Source organism: Bombina bombina, chromosome 5, assembly GCF_027579735.1.
Source record: "Bombina bombina isolate aBomBom1 chromosome 5, aBomBom1.pri, whole genome shotgun sequence".
Taxonomy (NCBI): domain Eukaryota; kingdom Metazoa; phylum Chordata; class Amphibia; order Anura; family Bombinatoridae; genus Bombina; species Bombina bombina.
The window spans coordinates 808,920,898-808,942,986 of NC_069503.1; the positions used below are offsets into that span (position 1 = coordinate 808,920,898).

Here is a 22,089-nt window from a genome sequence, read left to right on the forward strand (position 1 = left end):
AGACTCTAAATACAGGCGTTAGGAAGATCCCATTGAAAAGATAGGATACGCACATTGGCGTAAGGGGATCTGCGGTTATCGAAAAGTCGCGGCTGAAAGTGAGCGTTAGATCCTTTCCTGACTGACTCTAAATACCAGCGGGGCGCCAAAACCAGCGTTAGGACCCCCTAACCGCTGGTTTTGACGCTAACACAGAACTCTAAATCTAGGCGTTAGTTTGTTTTGCAGAATTTAACAAAAGTATCTGGTTCACCTATGCTAAAAGATTAAACTTTGATGATCATTAACACATTTGCTTAAGATTTCAATAAAGCCTGTCCTTGAATAAAGATCTTGGAGAATTCATAAAGATTTGTACCGTCCCTCTTCAAAGCAGCAATTTGCCAGTCACTGTCCTTTTATAATAAATAGGGTCATATGTAATTCCCATAACCATTTCAATTCTGGGCACATTGAACAAGTTACACAGTGAAGGAAAACAGCATCACAAAAACATCTTCATAACATTACAGATTAAACTAGTTATGAAAAACATCTTTCTATAAAACAGTTCATCCTAACATGAAAAAAAGAGAATTTAGAAACAGTCAGTGGCGTCACTAGGGTTAGTGTCACCCGGTGCGGTAAGTATATGGGGGTTTTTTTACTGCAAGAAGAGGATTTCATAGAAAAGGCAAACTTATCCAATGGACAGAAAGGAGACACACACAAACACAAAACACAGGCACACACACATACAAACACATCAGACACACACACACACTCAGACACACATAAAAACACACTCAGATGCACACACAAACACTCGGAAACACACTCAGACACACACACAAAAACACACACCGCAAAAACACTCAGACACACACAAACCCTTAGACACACACACACATAAACACTCGCTCACACACACACACACAAAACACTCGCACGCACACACACAAAACACTCGCACACACACAAAAACACTCGCACACACACACAAAAACTCAGACACATACACATACAAAATATGTAAACTGCACTGCATTAAATATAAAGCTCATGTCTAGAGCTGCTCCCTGCTCAGTAGAGCATCAAATGAAAGATAAACAGTGCACTCTAAAAATAAATCACTAAAGAAAAGGTTAGGAGAGCAAACTATGAAAATTCTGCTCTCTGACTCCGTTCCAAGTCTGTCAGTGCACAGCCCTGTGCCGCGTGCCTTACCGTTTCTTATGGCCAATCACCTCTGCACTCTGCCCAGACCCCCCGCCTGCCCTCCCCTCCTACCTCTTCAGTGTGCACTTAGTGTACTGTAACCGTACCAGTCTGGTGGGCATCATACGTGGCTCCTTCACTTTAGAGACAGTGTCCAGACATTCATGCGGTCAGGTGCCAGGCATCCCCCTCACAAGATCCCGGTTCCCCTTTAGAGAGACAGCACAGCAATGAGTGACTCCTCTGCTCCACATGTCACTGAGCAGTGAGCACAGATAGGCAGGCAGGTTTAGGCAGGATAGCAGTGCAACTTTGCAAGCCCCACGGCATGCCACAACATTCATAGTGAAATTGGACAGCAGGGGAGGAGCAAAGTACAAACAAGCAAAAGCAGCCGGGAAAACTATTTGTGGAAATTGCGGCGCGGGCTCAAGGGGCAAAAAAATTAAGTGTGTCTACAACTTCCCCAGTCCCACTTATGTTCACAACTGCTGGCCCCTCTAATAAAAAATCTATGCATCTCTACATTGTATTTATTTGAATTTTAATATAATGTCAACAAACAAAAAAAAATATATATATATATTTTTGCTGGTGGTGTCACCCCCTGGAGGGTGTCATCCGGGTAAGGTCCGCACCCCCCAATCCCCTAGTGACGTCAATGGAAACAGTTAGAGAATAATAATAGAAAATCAGAGCAAGACAACATTGTAAGCTTTGAAATAGAGAGACACAACCATGACACAAATAATTATTTTGGAATTCCACCGGCACAGCTTGAATGTGCGGGTAAAAAATACTGACCATGCTTCTAGAACACACATGAATGCCTATGGTCAGTTCCTCCAGACACTTTTCCTTCTATCCAGCAAGACTGCATTATTATACCAGTCTTGTAAATATTTTACAGGCCATTCTGTAAGTAATAGCTAGGCTGACAGATAGATAGCTAGATAAATAAATAGATGATATATAAGATAGATTAGACAGATAGACAGACAACAGACAGATATATACAGAAATATGATACACACTATATGACAAAATTGGACACCTGACCCATCACACCTACACTGTCAGAAAATATGTGCAAAAATTGTATCTTTAGGAGTACAACAGCCTTGTCACTACTGGGGCAGTACCCTCAAAGGTACAACCGCGGTACCCTTTAACATGGGAACAAATTGGTTCCCCTTGCAGATTGTACTTTCAAAGGCAAATATGTACCTTTGGTGACTAGATTGGACCTCAGTGCTATGGTACCATAATGTACCCTTAAACAATGGTGCACATTTGGCTTTTTAAGGGTACTGCCCCAGTGACAAACCCTTTGTACCTCATGATGGCAAATTTGTACTCAACACAGCATATTAAAAATGCTGTTACATCAAATTTATTATATAACATTCAAATATACATTCATTAATGTGTACTTTTCAGACAGTATTACAATAGCCACACTGCAATGCTTTTAAGTTTGGTTAGTGTAGCCAAACAGCAGGTCCTAAGACTGCTACAGGAACTCCTGAAAGAGCCAGGCTAAATATCCAGTTCCAAAAAGAGCTACTTAACATGTTTTATTTCACTCTGTACTAGACTCTAACAACACCCCTTTTAACTTAGGGTGACATGCCACATAAAACATAAATATATAGAAAACAACATAATAATAAACTATAACTCTAACAAAAGGAAGCACATTCAGAGGAGTGAATACAATGAATTGTCACTCTATACAAAATATATGCAAATGAGTCTATTTCCCTAGTACACATTTTGGTGATGAACCTTCTACAATAGATGGAGCTGTGTTACACATGTCAAGGAACTTTCAACCAATAGATGGCGCTATGGCGTGTTACACAATGCCCATTGTTATGTGACTGGGGAAACGGTACAATTTTATTTTTATTTTTTTAAAACAGATTCTTAAACAGCTCTTGTTTATTTTATAGAGTTTAAAACGAAAAAGTTTCTCTGTAATTTTAGTTAATACATTTGCTTTATCTTAAGAGTTATCATCTTATTGCTCTAAATATAAACATTAAAATGTTAAGTGCTTGTTTGCTATTTAGAACCAGCAACACAGTCTCATTGAAGATATGGGTTATTAAAGTGATTGTCAAGTTTGATGAATCAGTGCCCGGGCTATTAAAAACAGGTGCACTTTCATTCATCAAACTTTACATTTCACTCGTTTTGTTAAAATACTTACCTCTTAATCTTAAAAGCCGCTCCAGCGATTCCCCTTCCTTGCCGCTCGTTCACAATATCCTCCAATCACGGCTTCCCCCTAGGGGAATCATTGCCTGAGGCAACGTCGTGATTGGAGGAAGCCAGATTCGTTATTTTTGACATATAAATATGCTTGCAATCGGGCGGGGAAAGCGCTGGAGTGGTTTCAAGATTAAATGGTAAGTATTTAACAAAACGAATGAAATGTAAAGTTTGATGAATGAAAGTGCCCCTGTTTTTAATAGTTTTTTAAAAACTGGGCACTGATTCATTAAACTGACATTCACTTTAATTTATTTTTTGTTGCCTTGTCCACCTCTTTCATATTACCAACAACCATTGAACATTAATTATTTAGCTGTACAACATGTATGTTAAATTCATTTTTGGTGACTGACAGTTATGTGTTCCATTAATAACTAAGGTGCACAAATTATATGGACTTGCAGGGTTTTGGCAGCCTTGAACCACCCATCCCCTCAACCTTTTAGTCACACAAGGGATTGTATCTTTTTGGGGGTGATTAAATGGTACAGACATGGACCCTTTGACAGTCGGAAACATATTTGTACCTTATTTACTGCAAAATGGTACATATTAGTTACTTAAGGTGTAATTATGATCCATTGAGGGTACAACCACAGCAGTTGTACCCTAAGTGTTCACAAACGTACCTCAACCGTACCCTTTTTTCTGACCGTGTATATAAGATATCCCATTTCAAAACCATGGACATTAATATGTGTTGCTCCCCCACCTTGCAAGCTATAACAGCCACCACCCTTCTGGAAGGCTTCCATAATTTTTGATATGCACTATTGTTATACAAGAAAGTCTAGCTCGCAATGGTGTCCCAATTCTTCCCAAAGGTGTTAAATGAGGTTGAGGTGAAGATTTCTGTACAGGCCACTTGAGTTCCACCCACACTGAACTCATGCAAACAATATCTTCATGGACCTCACTTTGTGCACAGGGCACAGTAATGTTGGAACAGGAAAGGGCTTCCTCAAATTGTTGGCACAGTTGGAACAACCAATTGTGCCTCCTCCACCAAAGTTTACTATAGGCTCGATGCATTCTGATAGGTAAGGTTTTACTTGCATCCACAACACCCAGATTCATCCATCAGACTGCCAGATAGCGAAGCTTGATCCAACACTCCAGAGAACACATTTCCACTGCTCCAGAATCCAGTGTAAGCTTGTTTTACATCACTCCAGTTGGGTCTTTGCATTCGGCATGCTGATGTGAGGCTTGTGTAGAATTGCTCTACCATGATAATACATTTCATGAAGCTCCTGACACACAGTTCTTGTGCTGATGTTGCTTTCCAGAGGTAGTTTGTAACTCTGTAGAGAGTGATGCAACATTTGATAGGCGATTTATATGCGCTACAAGCTTCAGAACTCGGTGGCTCCGCTCTGTGAGTATGTGTGGGCTACCACTTCATGGTTGGGCTTTTGTTGTTCCTAGATGCTTCCACTTCACAATAATAGCACTTACTGTTGACTGGACAAATCTATTATGGCAAATCTATTATGCACAATTATGGCAAAGGTGGAATCCCATGACATTGCCATGTTTATTACATTTACTGAGGTTCTTTATTCCGACCCATTGTACAGCAAGTGTTTGTCAAAGGAGATGTCATGGCAATGTGCTGAATTGTTTACACCTGTTAGCAATGGGTGTGGCTGAAACACCTAAACTCAATCATTATTAGGGCTGTCCCTATAGATTATGTAAATTGATTCCTAAAGCTGCTTTGCATTAGCTCAACAGAGAGATTAATGGCTTGCGTTATTCATTTCTATTAATTAATTGCAGATATGCTGTTTGGATTAAAGACAGAAAAGGCATATACTTTTAACTTCTTGTTTGCAATGACTGTTTTGTATTGCTACACAAATTTCTGTAACTAACTATTGGTGGCTTGAGAAGTTATATGTTTAACTGGAAGTAGTTTTGAACCTCTAACAATGTGTTATGTTTGCAATAGGAAATGGTATAAAATCACTGAGCAAAGCACAAGCAATGACTGACATGCTATTCAGAGTCATGATGAATCTGACTGCATGAATAGGTGCACTGTCCCGCTGAAAAAAGGAAGTCAATCTCACCTTGTTGACTGCTGGTAAACGCTGAAAGATTATTATGGTTATACTTAAAAATGTATATTATTTAAAGTAAACAAGAAGAATATAAGGATGTCTTATTGAGCAGCTAAAATATAGAAATGGGAATTTATTAAAGCACAGAGTGGTTATTGCACCAACCATTTACATTAAGATATGTTTATGAATATGTTCTGAGGTTTAAAAAGTGTGAAATTTATTCTAAAAATAGCATCATCCATTTTCTGAAAGAAACATCAGGGGTCCATCGATAAAAATCGTCGCCCGCAAAAGCCGGCGACGCCAATATTTGCGCGGGTTTGGTATCCTATATACGGCGTAACCTAGAAGTTACGCGCGTATATTTCTGCCGTCGCCCGTAGTTTTTTGGGCCATAGGCAGGTATACCAAACCCGCGCAGTTTGGTATCCAATATGCAGCATAAGGACTTACGTGGCGAAAATGGAGAAAACTTACTCCATTTTCACCTCGCCACAAAAAGCAGCCGTAAGAAGCCTTACGCTGACTATTGGAGCCCCGTAACTCCCTAAACTGGCTGCTAAAATAAACCTAACACCTAACGCATGCGCAATGTCTATCTCCCTGTCAACCGCGATCTCCTAAAATAAACCTAACACCTAACGCATGCGCAATGTCTATCTACCTGTCAACCGCGATCCCCCCCCCCCGAAATCCCTAATAAAGTTATTAACCCCTAAACGCGCCGCCCGGGACCCCGCCGCCATCTACATAAACTAACCCCCTACTGTGAGCCCCTAAAACCGCCGCCATCTACCTTATCAATCCCCTAATTAGAACCCCTTACACCGCTGTCATCTACCTTATCTATCCCCTAATCTGACCCCTTACACCGCCGCCACCTATATAAAAATTATTAACCCCTAATCTAATCCCCCTATACCGCTGCCAGCTATATTAATATTATTAACCCCTAATGTAAGCCCCTTACACCGCCGCCATCTCTATTAAAATGATTAACCCCTTATTTAATCTACCTACCCCGCCGCCAGCTATGTTATCTATATTAACCCTAAGTATATTATAGTTAATATAGGTATTACATTATATATATTAACTATATTAACCCTAATATAATTAGGGTTAATATAGTTAATATAGTTACTATAGTATTTATATTAACTATATTAACTCTATCTAACCCTAACACCCCTAACTAAATTTATATTAAATTAATCTAATTCATTTATAAACTAAAATATTCCTATTTAAATCTAAATACTTACCTATAAAATAAACCCTAAGATAGCTACAATATAATTAATAATTACTTTGTAGCTATGTTAGGGTTAATATTTATTTTACAGGTAAATTGTTAATTATTTTAACTAGGTATAATAGCCATTAAATAGTTATTAACTATTTAATATCTACCTAGTTAAAATAATTACCCAATTACCTGTAAAATAAAATCCTAACCTAAGTTACAAATACACCTACACTATCAATAAATTAAATAAACTACAAACATCTATCTAAAAATACAATTAAATTAACTAAACTAAATTACAAAACAAACAAACACTAAATTACAAAAAATAAAAAAAGATTACAAGATTTTTAAGCTAATTACACCTATTCTAAGCCCCCTAATAAAATAATAAACCCCCAAAATAAAAAAAATTCCCTGCCCTATTCTAAATTAAACAAATTTCAAAGCTCTTTACCTTACCAGCCCTGTAAAAGGGCTTTTGTGGGGCATGCCCCAAAGAATTCAGCTCTTTTGCATACAAATACAATACCCCCCCCCATTACATCCCACCACCCCACATACCCCTATTCTAAACCACCCAAACCCCCCTTAAAAAAGCCTAACACTACCCCCCTGAAGATCTCCCTCCTTGTCTTCACCACACCGGGGCCGAACTCCTGATCCGATCCGGGCGATGTCTTCCTCCAAGCGGCAAAGAAGAATTCTTCCTCCGGCGATGTCTTCCTCACAAGCGGCAAAAGAAGAATTCTTCCTCCGGCGACGTCTTCCTCCAAGCGGCAGCAAAGTTCATTCATTCATTCCGGCGGCATCTTCAATCTTCTTTCTTTGCTCCGCCGCCAGCGGAGCATCCATCCCGGACGACTACTGAACTTGGAATGAGGTACCTTTAAATGACGTCATCCAAGATGGGCGTCCGCCGAATTCCGATTGGCTGATAGGATTCTATCAGCCAATCGGAATTAAGTTAGAAAAATCTGATTGGCTGATTGAATCAGCCAATCAGATTCAAGTTCAATCCGATTGGCTGATCCAATCATCCAATCAGATTGAGCTCGCATTCTATTGGCTGTTCCGATCAGCCAATAGAATGCGAGCTCAATCTGATTGGCTGATTGGATCAGCCAATCGGATTTGAACCTGAATCTGATTGGCTGATTCAATCAGCCAATCAGATTTTTCTAACTTAATTCCGATTGGCTGATAGAATCCTATCAGCCAATCGGAATTCGGCGGACGCCATCTTGGATGACGTCATTTAAAGGTACCTCATTCCAAGTTCAGTAGCGTCCGGGATGGATGCTCCGCGGCGGCGGAGCGAAGAAAGAAGATTGAAGATGCCGCCGGAAGAATGAAGACTTTGCTGCCCGCTTGGAGGAAGACGTCGCCGGAGGAAGAATTCTTCTTTGCCGCTTGGAGGAAGACATCGCCGGAGGAAGAATTCTTCTTTGCCGCTTGGAGGAAGACATCGCCCGATCGGATCAGGAGTTCGGCCCGGTGTGGTGAAGACAAGGTAGGGAGATCTTCAGGGGGGGTAGTGTTAGGCTTTTTTAAGGGGGGTTTGGGTGGTTTTAGAATAGGGGTATGTGGGTGGTGGGTTGTAATGGGGGGGGGTATTGTATTTGGGAGGGGTTAATGCTTTTTTGTTAGGATAGTGAGGGGGATAGCGGATAGAGGTTAGACGTGTCGGGCTTTGTTAGGGAGGCGTGTTAGACTTGTCGGGCTATGTTAGGGAGGTGTGTTAGACAGTGCGGGTGTTTTAGACTTTAGTCAGGTTTTATAGGCGCCGGCAGTTTCTAACGTGCCGCAAGTCACTGGCGACGCCAGAAATTTGTACTTGCGCAGATTTCTGGACATCGCTGGTTTGTCAGACTTACGGCACGTTAGCATCTGACGGCGACTTATATAGGATAGCTCGAGTTGCGAGCTGAAACTGCGGCGACGCCGGTTCCCTCGCTTGCGCCGCAAACTGCAATCTATATCGGATCGCGCCCCAGGTTTACTTTACCACTGGACATTTTTCAATACATTCACATTAGCCTGTGTGCCTATAGCTGAATTTGTATAACAAGTTATGGCATGGCCAGCACTTTCATTGGACAATGATTGAGGTAGCGGATTTAGATAGATAATGATGCGTTATAGGCATCTAGAAAGAAATGTCAATTTAAAGGAAATGAAACCCAAAATGTCCCTTCATTATTTAGAGTGAAAAAATTTAAAAAAAAAAAAAAAAAGCAATTTGATTTTAGCTACCAATTTTCGTTCATTCTCTTGGTATATTTTGTGAAAAGCAGGTAGGTTGGCTCAGTAGCATGCATGTGGTGGATGACTATATGGCAGTAATGTTATACATTAGCACTAGATGGCAAAAGGGTTGTCCCAAACTGCTGTCTTACAGTGCTCCAGACACATGCACACTGCCTACCTAGGTATGCTCTTCAAGAAATAATACAATGAGAACAAAGCAAATGTGATAATAGAAGTAGATTCAATATTTTATATAATGGTGTCCTGTATCTGAATCACAAAAGAACAAATTGGGGTTTCATGTCTCTTTAATTAAACAAAAACGAACTTCCTCTTCAAATACAGTTTACATTTTGGGCTTGCTTAGCACGTGGGGGCACCATTGATAGAAGAGGGAGTGTTATAGTTGTCTGATCTGTCAAGGAATAATGCACAATCAGGTATTACAAGTAAATGATTAAATATTTAACCAAAGCATTTTAATGCAGCTGAAACTTTTTAGCGTGCCTATACCTTTAATGGACAGGAAGTGCTATTAGTTAGCTGCTGATTGGTGGCAGCACATATGTCTCTTGTTATTGTCTCACACAATGTGTTCAGCTAAATCCCTGTAGTGCATTGCTATATCTTCAACAAAGGATACCGAGGAAATGAAGCAAATTTGATAATATAAGTAAATTGGAGAGTTGTTTTAAACCACTACTCTTTCTGAATCATGAATGTATAATTTTGGATTTCATGTCCCTTTAAGTTATTATAGTCTTATAAAACAAGATTATTAATAAAAAATGTTTTTGACAGAATTAAAGGGATATGTTATATAACAAGGGGTGGATTTGGAAGGGATAAAAGGTGTGTATATATATATATATATATATATGTGTGTGCGTATATATGTGTGTGTGTGTATATGTGTGTGTATATATGTATGTATAAAGTGTTTTATTCTATCCGACATGCAAATATTAGCGTGCCCTTGAACACTGGTTTTCAACCCTGTCCTCAGGCCTCCCTAACAGGCCAGGGTTTTCAGGATTACCTTGGATAAGAGCTGGTAAAACAACCTTGTTTACTAATCAGCTGATTATTTCACCTGCTCCATTTCAGATATCCTCAAAATGTGGCCTGTTAGGGAGTTCTGAGAACATGTTTGAAAACCTGTGCCCTGGAGCGATAATAGATAACTTCTCATATGATTGAAGATAACTTCTCAAAAATTGAAGCTCCACTTGTAATCTAGGTCTTAAAGGAATAGTCTACTCAAAATTAAACTTTCATGATTCAGATAGAGCATGCAATTTTAAGCAACTTTCTAATTTACTCCTATTATCATTTTTTCGTTATTCTCTTGGTATCTTTATTTGAAAAAGCAGAAATGTAAGCCCATTTTTTGGTTCAGAACCTGGGTAGCGCTTTCTGATTGGTTGTCTAAATGTAGCCACCAAACAAGTGCTACCCAGGTGCTGAACCAAAAAATGGCCTCCTAAGCTTACATTCAAATAAAGATACCAAGAGAACAAAGAAAAATTGATAATAGGAGTAAATTAGAAAGTTGCTTTAAATTGCATGCTCTTATCTAAATCCTGAAAGTTTAATTTTGACTAGACTATCCCTTTAATTATATTACATTATAAGTGCTGACATTTAAGACATGCTGTTTTGGCATTTGTCACTCTTTAGATGGACACAAAAGGTATAGCTTACACATTTTACTAAATAAATCTAAAACCTTAGTAGACAGGAATTTGAGCATGTTGCTTCTACATTATGGAATTCTTTTTATTTATGGTTTGATGCATTTATTTGACAGGAATGGCATATTTTGATTTACTGATCCATTTGTAGTAAAATTAAATTCTTCTGTTTTATCTGTTGTTTGTTTTGGATTAACATAAATCTAAAAATCCCTTGCTATAGGAAATGCAATTCATATAATTATGGGCTTGAACCACAATTCTTTAGAAAACTTTTTTATCAAAAGATTTATCTACAGAAATCCCCATAGTATTTAAATGGGGAATTTTGTGAAAAAATACATTATATAAAAGGATTGCATATGTTTTATTATTATTATATATATATATATAGTCTATATCCAATAAAGGACTGCACTCACTGGATTTAGTTTCAGAAACCTTCAAATCTTTATTGTGGTAACGTTTCGGGGTTCGCAGGACCCCTTCCTCAGACCAGACAATATATATACACACACCTTTTACAACACATAATTCCTAAGGTCAGTATTGACAAATACATTGCAACTATAGCTACTTTTTCCCCACATGACAATCAACTACTTCTGAAAATGATCTGCTCTTTCAAAATGTCTTCTTGACTCGGTGCACATAATGTAGCAGACCTAATATTTGAAGAGAAAACTCTTGCAACAAAAACATTTGGTTGTCAACACAAGTTTTTGGAAGTAACAAAATGCATTCATGTTTAGTCTGTTAAGTACACAGGGTTCTTATTGCTAAGCCAGGCGAAAAGAAACCATCTATGTCTGGAAGCAGAAACAAAGGTAGCACTGATCAGAAAGTGCTATTGCGTTTCTAGACATTCTCAGTAGCCAGTAAATGCTATGAAACTCTACATCTCAGCGCCTTATAGTCTGAATTAAAAGGTTGATTAACTTACCTCTCTCTGAGACATAGTTTACAGGATTCTGTTTTTGTTGAACATACTAGAAACGCTGTGTAAGATCCCACCTTATAAATATGCCTCCTTTAATGAAGTTTTGGTTAAATATGAACCGGCTTTCGTGCCAAGTATTACATAGTAACTAGATACAACTAAACCGCATTTTGTTTACTGAAGGCATCAGAAAGATTAAAATGATTATATTTTCTTAGGCAACAAAATAATGCAATGGAAAATTGCCTGTTTTCATTTGTGAAAATTTGGTTTTCTGCCTTAAAGGGATACTAAACCCAAATTTTTTCTTTCATTATTCAGATAGAGCATACAATTTTAAGTGACTTTCTAATTTACTCCTATTATCAATTTTTCTTTGTTCTCTTGCTATTATCAGTTTAGCAATTGATAGCGCTTTCTGATTGTTTTGTACATTTAGGCACCAATCAGCAAGCGCAAACCAGGTGCTGAACCAAAAATTGTCTGGCTCCCAAGCTTAAATTCCTGCTTTTTCAAATAAAGATAGTAAGAGAACGAAGAAAAATTGATAATATCAGTAAATTAGAAAGTTGCTTAAAACTGCATGCTCATGAAAGAAAAAAATTGGGTTTAGTATCCCTTTATCTATGTGATAAACTCAGAGTTTTTGAGCATCACATCAAGTTTACATCACATTCCTGTTACTACTTCCTCATTTATGCTTTTTATCTTATTTTCCATTATCTTCTGGAAAAGTCTGTTTTTTTGTTTCTATGAATTAAAGTCACACAGGAATGCTAATTTTTGAGATCAGGTCTTAGCAGCTAACAGACTGGATGCGTCTGTGCACTGCTTAGATCAGCTTGTGATGTCTAATCATAAACTCTAATAGCTAGCTTTCTCTGCATTCATGAACCCATGGAGTAAATAGTAAACGGACACTTAAATAGTTTCATTACTTGAATAATGGTAATTACTGTATGTTGTTGCATGTGAAGTGCAGTGATTGTTTCAAAGTGTATTCTTCTTTCCCTCCCTTCCTCTCTCCCTTCTTTTGCTTTCTCCCTCCCTTCATCCCTCAACTCCCTTCTTTCCCTCCCTTCCTTCTTTCTCTCAACTCCCCTCCCTTGCTCCCTTCTTTCTTTCCCTCACCACTTTTTTCTTCTCTCTCTCTCCCTCCCTTCCTGCTTTCCTTTCCTCCCTTTTCTCCCCTCCCCTTCTTTTCTCTCCCTTCTCTCAGGGAGAAAATGGTATGAGATGCATGCAATTCAACCCACCTGTATGCAAGTGTTTTGCTAGCTCATTTTCTTTAGAATTGTTATGAAAAAAAAAAGTTTTACTCACTGACCCAACAAAAATATGAAGTGGAAAAAAGGCCTAAAACCTTTGAGAGGGGGCAGCAGAATTTTGAGTGCCTAGGGCAGCACTAAACATAAATATGCCACTGATACATACATATATACATACATACATAAACACACATCAACATATACAAACATACATACACACACATATACACAAACACAAATACACACACAAAAATACACACACATATACACAAACACAAATACACACACATAAACATACACACACAGACAAAGGTTGATTAACTTACCTCTCTTGAGACATAGTTTACAGGATTCTGTTTTTGTTGAACATACTAGAAACGTGTGTAAGATCCCACCTTATAAATATGCCTCCTTTAATGAAGTTTTTGGTTAAATATGAACCGGCTTTTGTGCTAAGTATTACATAGTAACTAGGATACAACTAAACCGCATTTTGTTTACTGAAGGCATCAGGCAGGCCTGAAAGATTAAAATGACTATGTTTTTCATAATCAAATAATGCAATGGAAAATAGCCTGTTTTCATGTGTGAACATTTGTACAATGGTCAAATAAAATACATTTGTTTTTTTGCCTTAAAAGGACACTAAACCTAATTTTTTTTCTTTCATTATTCAGATAGAGCAAGCAATTTTTAGCATCTTTCTAATGTACTCCTATTATCAATTTTTCTTTATTTTCTTTCTATTATCAGTTTAGCAATTGATAGCGCTTTCTGATTGTTTTGTACATTTAGCCACCAATCAGCAAGCGCAACCCAGGTGCTGAACCAAAAATAGGCTGTCTCCTAAGCTTAAATGCCTGCTTTTTCAAATAAAGATAGTAAGAGAATGAAGAAAAATTGACAATAGCAGTAAATTAGAAAGTTGCTTTAAAACTGCATGCTCATGAAAGAAAATAATTGGGTTTAGTATCCCTTTAAGTATGTGATAAACTCAGAGTTTTTGAGCATCACATCAAGTTCACATCACATTCCTGTTACTGCTTCCTCATTTATGCATTTATGCGTTTCATCTTATTTTCCATTATCTGCTGGAAAAGTCTGTTTTTTTGTTTCTATGAATTAAAGTCACACAGGAATGCTAATTTTGAGATATATTTCATATTGTACATTAACTGAGATCACAGATGAGTTGTACAATTAGTTTACATCCTACTGTAATGTGCAAGTGATGTATTAATAGAGGATTGTGGGTAAAATAGAGAATACTATTTTTATTAGGCTGTTTTTTATACATTTTAATGGATCAAATATTAATAAATCAAAATATTGTATTACATGAGCTTGTTAGATTTGACTTCTCTTTTTCAATAAATACTTACCGAGTGTTAAAGGGATAGGAAAGTCAAAATAAACGTGCATGATTCAGATAGAGCATGTCATTTTAAGACACTTTTTAAATGTACTTCTATTTTCAAATGTACTTTGTTCTCTTAGTATTCCTTGTTGAAAAAGAATATGCACATATCATACACCAGTGGGAGCTGCTGCTGATTGGTGCCTGCACACCTTTGTCTCTTGTGATTTGCTAACTAGATATGTTCATCTTGCTGCCAGTAGTGCAATATTGTTCCTTCAGCTAAAGAATAACAAAAGAACCAAAGCAAATGCGATAATGGAAATAAATTGGAAAGTTGTTTAAAATGAAATGTTTTCTCCGAATCATGAAAGAAAATGTGGGGGTTTTCTTTCCCTTTAATAAACCAATTGAAGATAGGAGTTTGCGAAATAGGAAAATATAAAATATTGAATTGAACAGTCTAGTCAAAATTAAACTTTCATGATTCAGCTAAGGCATGCAATTTTAAACAACTTACTAATTTGATTTGTTCTCTTGGTATTCTTTGTTAAAAGCTTATTTGCTAATTCCTAAGCCCTTGAAGGCCACCTCTTATCTCAAAGCATTTTGACAGTTTTTCACAGCTAGACAGTGCTAGTTTCGTGTGTGTCATATAGATAACACTGCACTTATGAGTCTGCACCTGATTGGCTAAAATGCAAGTCTGTCAAATATACTGAAATAAGGGGTAGTCTTCAGAGGCTTAGATACATGGTAATCACAGAGGTAAAAGGTGTATTACTATAACAGTGTTGGTTATGCAAAAACTGGAGAATGGTTGATAAAGAGATAATTTATCTTTTTAAACAATAGAAATTCTGGAGAAGACTGTCCCTTTAATTATCAAAATTTAAGAGGAGAGTTAGTTTTACTTGTATAACAGCCTTAGATAACCTTTAGTTTTTGCAAGCAACAAAATAATAGAAATGGATCATCATACACAACTAATCTGCCAAATAAATTCAGTTAAAAAGAGTTGTTGGATGTAAAACCAATACTGCTGTGTATAAAACTAAACTTTACTGACTGTTTTGAAAGGGAAAAAAGTGTGCAATTACCTCTGCTGTTTTCAAATCAGTAATTGGGGGATGTGCAATATCACTCAAGCACTTTCTAGAGTACATCCTGGTTCCCCCTCCCACGAAAAGTGCCAAGTGGATTGATCAAATTATGTCAGTTTGTAATTGAGTGTAGGATTTATAATGGGCATTCTATTTTCATTTCTATTATTTACAGTTTATTTTTACTCCAAATAAAACTTTAAAAGCACATACAAAGGTGCTCAGTTCTAAATATATTCTTCACATTGCATTTGCAAAAGCCACTCTTGTTAAGTGGACATTGTAGTAAAAATGAATGTGTTAGAGAACATAACATATAACTTTCTATTTCACTCTTTGTGAAGGGAGCTGTTGACTTCCACAAATTAGGCCATGTGTTGTCCATACAAAAGAGCTAATTATAACTTCTGATTATTTACATGCTGACAGAAGTAAAAAATAATGTATTTCATATAATTAGCACTCCGCTAACAAAATAGCAGCGTTTAAAGGAAAATAAAGTTCAATACACAACTTTAACAGAATGAAAAAGCTTCATTACTTACTTTTCAAAAGCTTCTCATTTCAACTCTTGATTGGCAGATATTTAGCTGTTCCTCACTCTTATTACCAAACCAGTCTGATTCTTACTATAATAATCTGTATCATCTTATTCAAGATTGTATGATATAGTGGGTATTGGGAAGATGGGTATGTTGGAAAGTTCTCCATTTTAAAAATGTATCAAATTACACACACACACACACACATAAACATATACACTAAAATACATACATACATATTACACACATAAACATATACACACACACACATACATAATACATACATATACACAATCAACATATAAAAACATACATACACACACATACACACATATACTTGAATATATATATATATATATATATATATATATATATATATATATAGATTGTTTTTGCAAATGTATAATGAAAGCAACAATGTAAAACTTAGTATAACATAAATATTCAGTTTATCATTTATTGTATTTCAGCTATGGTCATTAAAGGGGACACTAAAGGGACAGTCTACACCAGACTTTTTATTGTTTTAAAAGATAGATTAATCCCTTTATTACCCATTCCGCAGTTTTGCATTACCAACACAGTTATAATGCGATTATCTTGTATCTAAGCCTCTGCAAACTGCCCTTTTTTTCAGTTCTTTTGACAGACTTGCAGTCTAGCCAATCAGTGCCTGCTCCCAGATAACTTCACGTGCACGAGCACAGTGTTATCTATATGAAATACGTGAACTAGCACCCTCTAGTGGTGAAAAACTGTTAAAATGCAATCTGAAAAGAGGTGGGCTTCAAGGTCTAAGAAATTAGCATATGAACCTCCCTAGGTTAAGCTTTCAACTAAGAATACCAAGTGAACAAATAAAAATTGGTGATAAAAGTAAATTTGGAAAATTTATTTAAAATTACATGCTCTATCTGAATCATGAGAGTTTATTTTGGCCTAGACTGTCCCCTTTAAACCAAATTTATTCTTTCATGATTCAGATAGAGCATCGCATTTTTAAGCAACGTTATTAATTTACTCCTATTATCAATTTTTCTTTGTTCTCCTTGCTATCTTTATTTAAAAAGCAGGAATGTGATGCATAGGAGCCGGACCATTTTTGGTTGAGAACCTGGGTTATGCTTGATTATTGGTGGGTAATTATAAGCCTCCAATAAGCGAGCGCTATCCATGGTGCTGAACCTAAAATGGGCTTGCCTGCTAAGATTTACATTCCTGCTCTAAAATAAAGATAGCAAGAGAATGAAGACAATTGATAATAGGAGTAAATTACAAAGTTGCTTAAAATGTCATGCTCTATCTGAATCTAAAATAAATAATCTGGTTCAGTGTCCCTTTAATGATCGATTTTTAAATAGATATGATGTTATAAAATCATACCCTATTACATCCCAATTACAAATATGTATTTAAGTTTGAGTTGCTCTATAATCATTAAGTTGAAAATGTTGAATAAATGCCATGTTTTTCCACAGAGTAAAGGGAGCAGATGCTGGCAATGGGATCCGAGTGTTTTTACCAGATATTGGGATATTTATTGCCAGTTTGGCTACATTGGTGGTGTGCAGGAAGATTATCCAGAAACCAGTTACTGAAGATGATGCACAATACAACACCCAGTTTGTAAATGAAGAAATGGTATGTACAAAAATATGTTTCATTTGCAGAAGATACTAAAGTTGTGATGATATATCTCTAAATAGTTTTTTATCTATTTGCCCCTTTTATGCGTCTTGCAATAAAGAGCAATTTATTGACTACCGCTTAAATAGTAAAAACCACAGGGTTATATTTGGTTCCAATTTAATTCAAGTTGGATTTGTTGTTTAATAGGTACTGTAATAAGCATTTCTTGAGAATGTATTCAACCCCTTAGGTACAGCCAAAAAAGATGTAATTACATTGCTCTTGATAAGGCTACCATGGGTGGCTTTTTATAACTTGAGCTGTTTGCATATTTTCCATGAAGCAACTACTTTTTACTCATAAAAACTATGTCCGGGAAGTTTTTTCCACAGCCACTTCACACCTAATGTAATGGGAAAGAGATCCACAATTTTATGTTGCATTTAGTAACCGCTTTTATTTAAAATACCAGCTTTTAGGTTTTGTAAACCTTTACCAAAAAGTAGAAAAATCAATATTAGCCTAGGGAAAGGGGAATGTGCGTGTGTGTGTGTGTATATATATATATACTGGATTAGCACATTAAACTAAAGTTTCAACACCGTTAATGCTTTTTTCTACTCTATGCAATTTTTATAATTTTTTCCACATAATAACTATTGCAGTTATTACATTTAAAGTGATATGACACCCAAAAAAAAAGTTAAAAAAAGTTTCCAAATTACTTGTATTATCAAATTTGCTGAGTTCCATGATATTCTGTGTTGATGAGATACCTAGGTAGCATCTGGAGCACTACATGACAGGAAACACTGCTGCCATCTAGTGCTCTTGCACATGGATAAGATTTTTGCAAACCTGCTGCCATATAGTGCTTTAGAAATAGGCAGCTCTTAAGCATACGTCCCTGATTTCAAACCCAACATACAAAGAGAACGAAAAATAAATTGATAACAGAAAATAAATTAGAAAGTTGTTTAATATGGTATGCTTTGTCTGAATCATGAAAGAATTTTTTTGGATTTCATATCCCTTTAAATACTGAATGAACTTTAGTTTATTGTAGAAAAATACAACAAATTATTTGTCTAAATATTAAATGGGATTGAAAGGCACATTGTTAAACTGTGAATGATTTGAAACTCTAGCCAAGAGTTAATTTATAGTAAATTAAGAAAATATAACGATTGTAAGCTAACGTCAAGATTAGCCACCTTGCTGATACATTGCTAGAACTATTGCATTTTTGCCTGTGCAGCTTATAAGGCCAAATGTAACTGTTCTACTACAATATTGGCTGGCCAAATGTAGGTTTTTTTCATGCACTTTTATATTTGATATATTGATATGAGTTTTTTATTTTCTTTTTTTTTACTTGAAAGTTCCTCTCAACTGACAATTCCCTTAGCAATGCCAACCCTATAACTTACTTAAATGTCCATAGTAAGTGTCGAAAGAGATCCAAGGGCGCATACTTAAAAAAGTAGGAACCGTAAGAATTAAAGCAGGCATGAAAAACTGCATTTCTGTTTCATAACGTTACTGTAGTGAAGGACTGTTTTTAAATGAGAGAGGAATTCTTAGCTTATGGATATCTTATCAGACATTTATTATTATTTCAGTACATCAAAAATACTGAAGATGGCAATCTTTGCTTTACAGAGAAATATAAAATTGTTTACTTTAAACATTTTCACTTCATTTTTGTTTTAATTTTCTACTTTTGACCCTTTAAAAGATGGGATGAGATTCTAAGATTACCAGCTTTGAGTCCATAGCTATTAACGTTTTCTGTGCATATTCTATTGTGTTTTGTAAAACCAATATTGTTAAAAATGCATACACTCAAAAGTGTTTTTATTTACTTGTTTTTAATGAACATGTGCTTTTCTAATATAATAATAGTTAAAGGTATAAATTAGATGGAGATTTTTACAATAAGCATATATGTTGCTCAATAAACCACCATTCATATGATATAGTAACTGTTTTATTTTCATCACAGATGTTAGATTAGCTTTTTCTTACACAGTTTCATATGGTAAATCTTGCAGTCTGGGACATTTCCAGCCAATTTATCTGCTTTACGTTTAAAAATCCTAATAAAAGTATCATAAAAGTCTTAAGCTCCACGTTTCCAACCAATAGGGTGGCGATGACTTGGGACTGCTGCCTGGTATCTGGCAAAACGTTTCATTTCATGAATGACTAGTTTCTATGTCAAATCTAATTAACATTAGGCCTCAAGTGTTTTTCCGGCTTCTAAATACATTTGCTTCAGTTAGCTGAAAGTCATTATTTTGTAGCTAACATAAATATATTGTTTATGAAATTAAACACTGTTTCTATAAAAGTTGTGGACTTTACTGTGTGTGTTTTCTGTAGTTAAACCTAATAGTTTTGGTGAAATAAAACGTATTTTAACCTGCAAGTTGTCTTGTGGAAATTCAACAGAACACCAGAAGAAAATAATATTTTACTTTCAAAGCTATACAGCTCAACTAAGGGTGTTCCCTTCTTGCTTAGAAAGTGAGACACGGGCAGTATAATACAATACTTCCTGAAATAATTGCTTTACTTACTCTAGTCCAGGGGTCTTTAAACTTTAGGTTATGATTTCATGGGGTTTGCCAACTAGGGCTAGGTTACATGTGGAGCGTTAATTATTGTGCGCTAACTGTGCTCAACTTCGGCTTTTTGTACGCATTGGATACCGTCTCATATAAAAAGTTTGAAAGTAAAAGTTTTCACTCACGCTAACCCAATGTGTGCAAAAATCCAAAGTTACGTGACCATATTAATGTATTCTCACATAGACTTCAATGGAGCGAGAAAAGTGAAAAAAAAAACAAGTTGCGCAACCATTCCAATGTTCTTCACATAGTAGAATAGTTCTATTTATTCATAAATTACATATTTCTATATATAAACACTTGGCGAGGGACAGGCCCTCTGGAAAGGCTGCACAAGTAGCACTCTAAGCCTGGACAGTTCTAGCACAATACAAGATTGTTGCATTGTGCACTTACTCCGTATGTAAAAAGATTAAATATAACGAGCTGAAGTTCAATCAGATAATGAGACTTAAAGGGACACTGTAACCAAAAATTTTCTTTTGTGATTCAGATTGAGCATGACATTTTAAGCAACTTTCTAATTTACTCCTTTTATCAATTTTCTTCATTCTCTTGGTATCTTTATTTGAAATGCAAGAATGTAGTTTAGATGCCGGCCCATTTTTGGTGACAACCTGGGTTGTCCTTGCTGATTGGTGGATAAATTCATCCACCAATAAAAAATTGCTGTCCAGAGTACTGAAACCAAAAAAAAGCTTAGGATGCCTTCTTTTTCAAATAATGATAGCAAGAGAACGAAGAAAAATTGATAATAGGAGTAAATTAGAAAGTTGCTTAAAATTGCATGCTCAATCTGAATCACGAAAGAAAATTTTTGGGTACAGTGTCCCTTTAATACAGGCCTCTAAGAAATGTATTGCAGTTCAACACTGTACTTAAATCTAGATGCACTATAGATGATATAATAAAAATCGTGGTAATATAGCACTTGTTGACCATCATAATCACTATCGTGCATAATACGTGTAAACGTTATTCTTGTTCCTATATGCGCTCAAATATATAACAATAATAAATGTACTCTTAACAGGGGCAGTATTAGCCAGAGATACACTACAAACTGTAGAGTACAATACGCTACCAAATCAGATCACTTTGCTGCCACAGAAAGCTATTATAACGGTTGCGATAATTGGTTTAATAGTGCATATACCACTAGCAACACAATTTTCACGCATATTAGTTCTAGCTCAGTCACAATTATGCAGCATGATTAATTAGACAATGTAACACTGTCATGAACGTATATACACTTGCTGCTACTCTACAACCAATACCAGAAAGTGACCTTATCAACTAATATTAGTTGTAATTAAGATCACAATATCCTGAGTGGAAAGTTAGACCTATAGTGAGACTTATTACATGTTACAGAGTAATCTATTCATACACTTTGCTTCAGATAAGAAATTAATAATTGCCGTAATAAACTTCAGACAGATCGCTACAGTCACTATTATTAAGCAAGGGTTATTACCCCATAAGATTTAGGTATGCCTAATATACACAACAGTATTTGAGTGGCCAAATTTCAGTAGGATATAACCCTTTACCTGATATATATCTATATATCTATATGCTTATATATAGTTGTAGCTATATACATAGGAATATCTATTTAATAATAGCTAGAACATATTCCCCCTATGTGAAGAACATTGGAATGTGAATGTGAATTGGAATGTGAAATATTTACAGTACAAACACAGTTAAACACTTCATTAAATATGAATATTGCTTTTTTCATTTTCAGCTACTTGACTGCAAAGGGCTCCAATGCACTTCTATAAATGTATACATATGTATATATGTGTTTATATGTGTATATATGTCTGTATATACAAATATACACATACAAATACATATGCACACCCA

The 22,089-nt window shown here is 36.0% G+C and overlaps 1 protein-coding gene across 1 annotated transcript in view; it reads left to right on the forward strand.

The window, feature by feature from the left end:
• PIEZO2 (piezo type mechanosensitive ion channel component 2) overlaps positions 1–22,089 on the forward strand; it is a 655,528-nt gene that overhangs the window by 378,628 nt on the left and 254,811 nt on the right. The window contains exon 5 of the mRNA XM_053714912.1: positions 17,428–17,590. Coding sequence (XP_053570887.1) covers positions 17,428–17,590 — 163 coding nt within the window. The remainder of the gene's footprint in view (positions 1–17,427; positions 17,591–22,089) is intronic.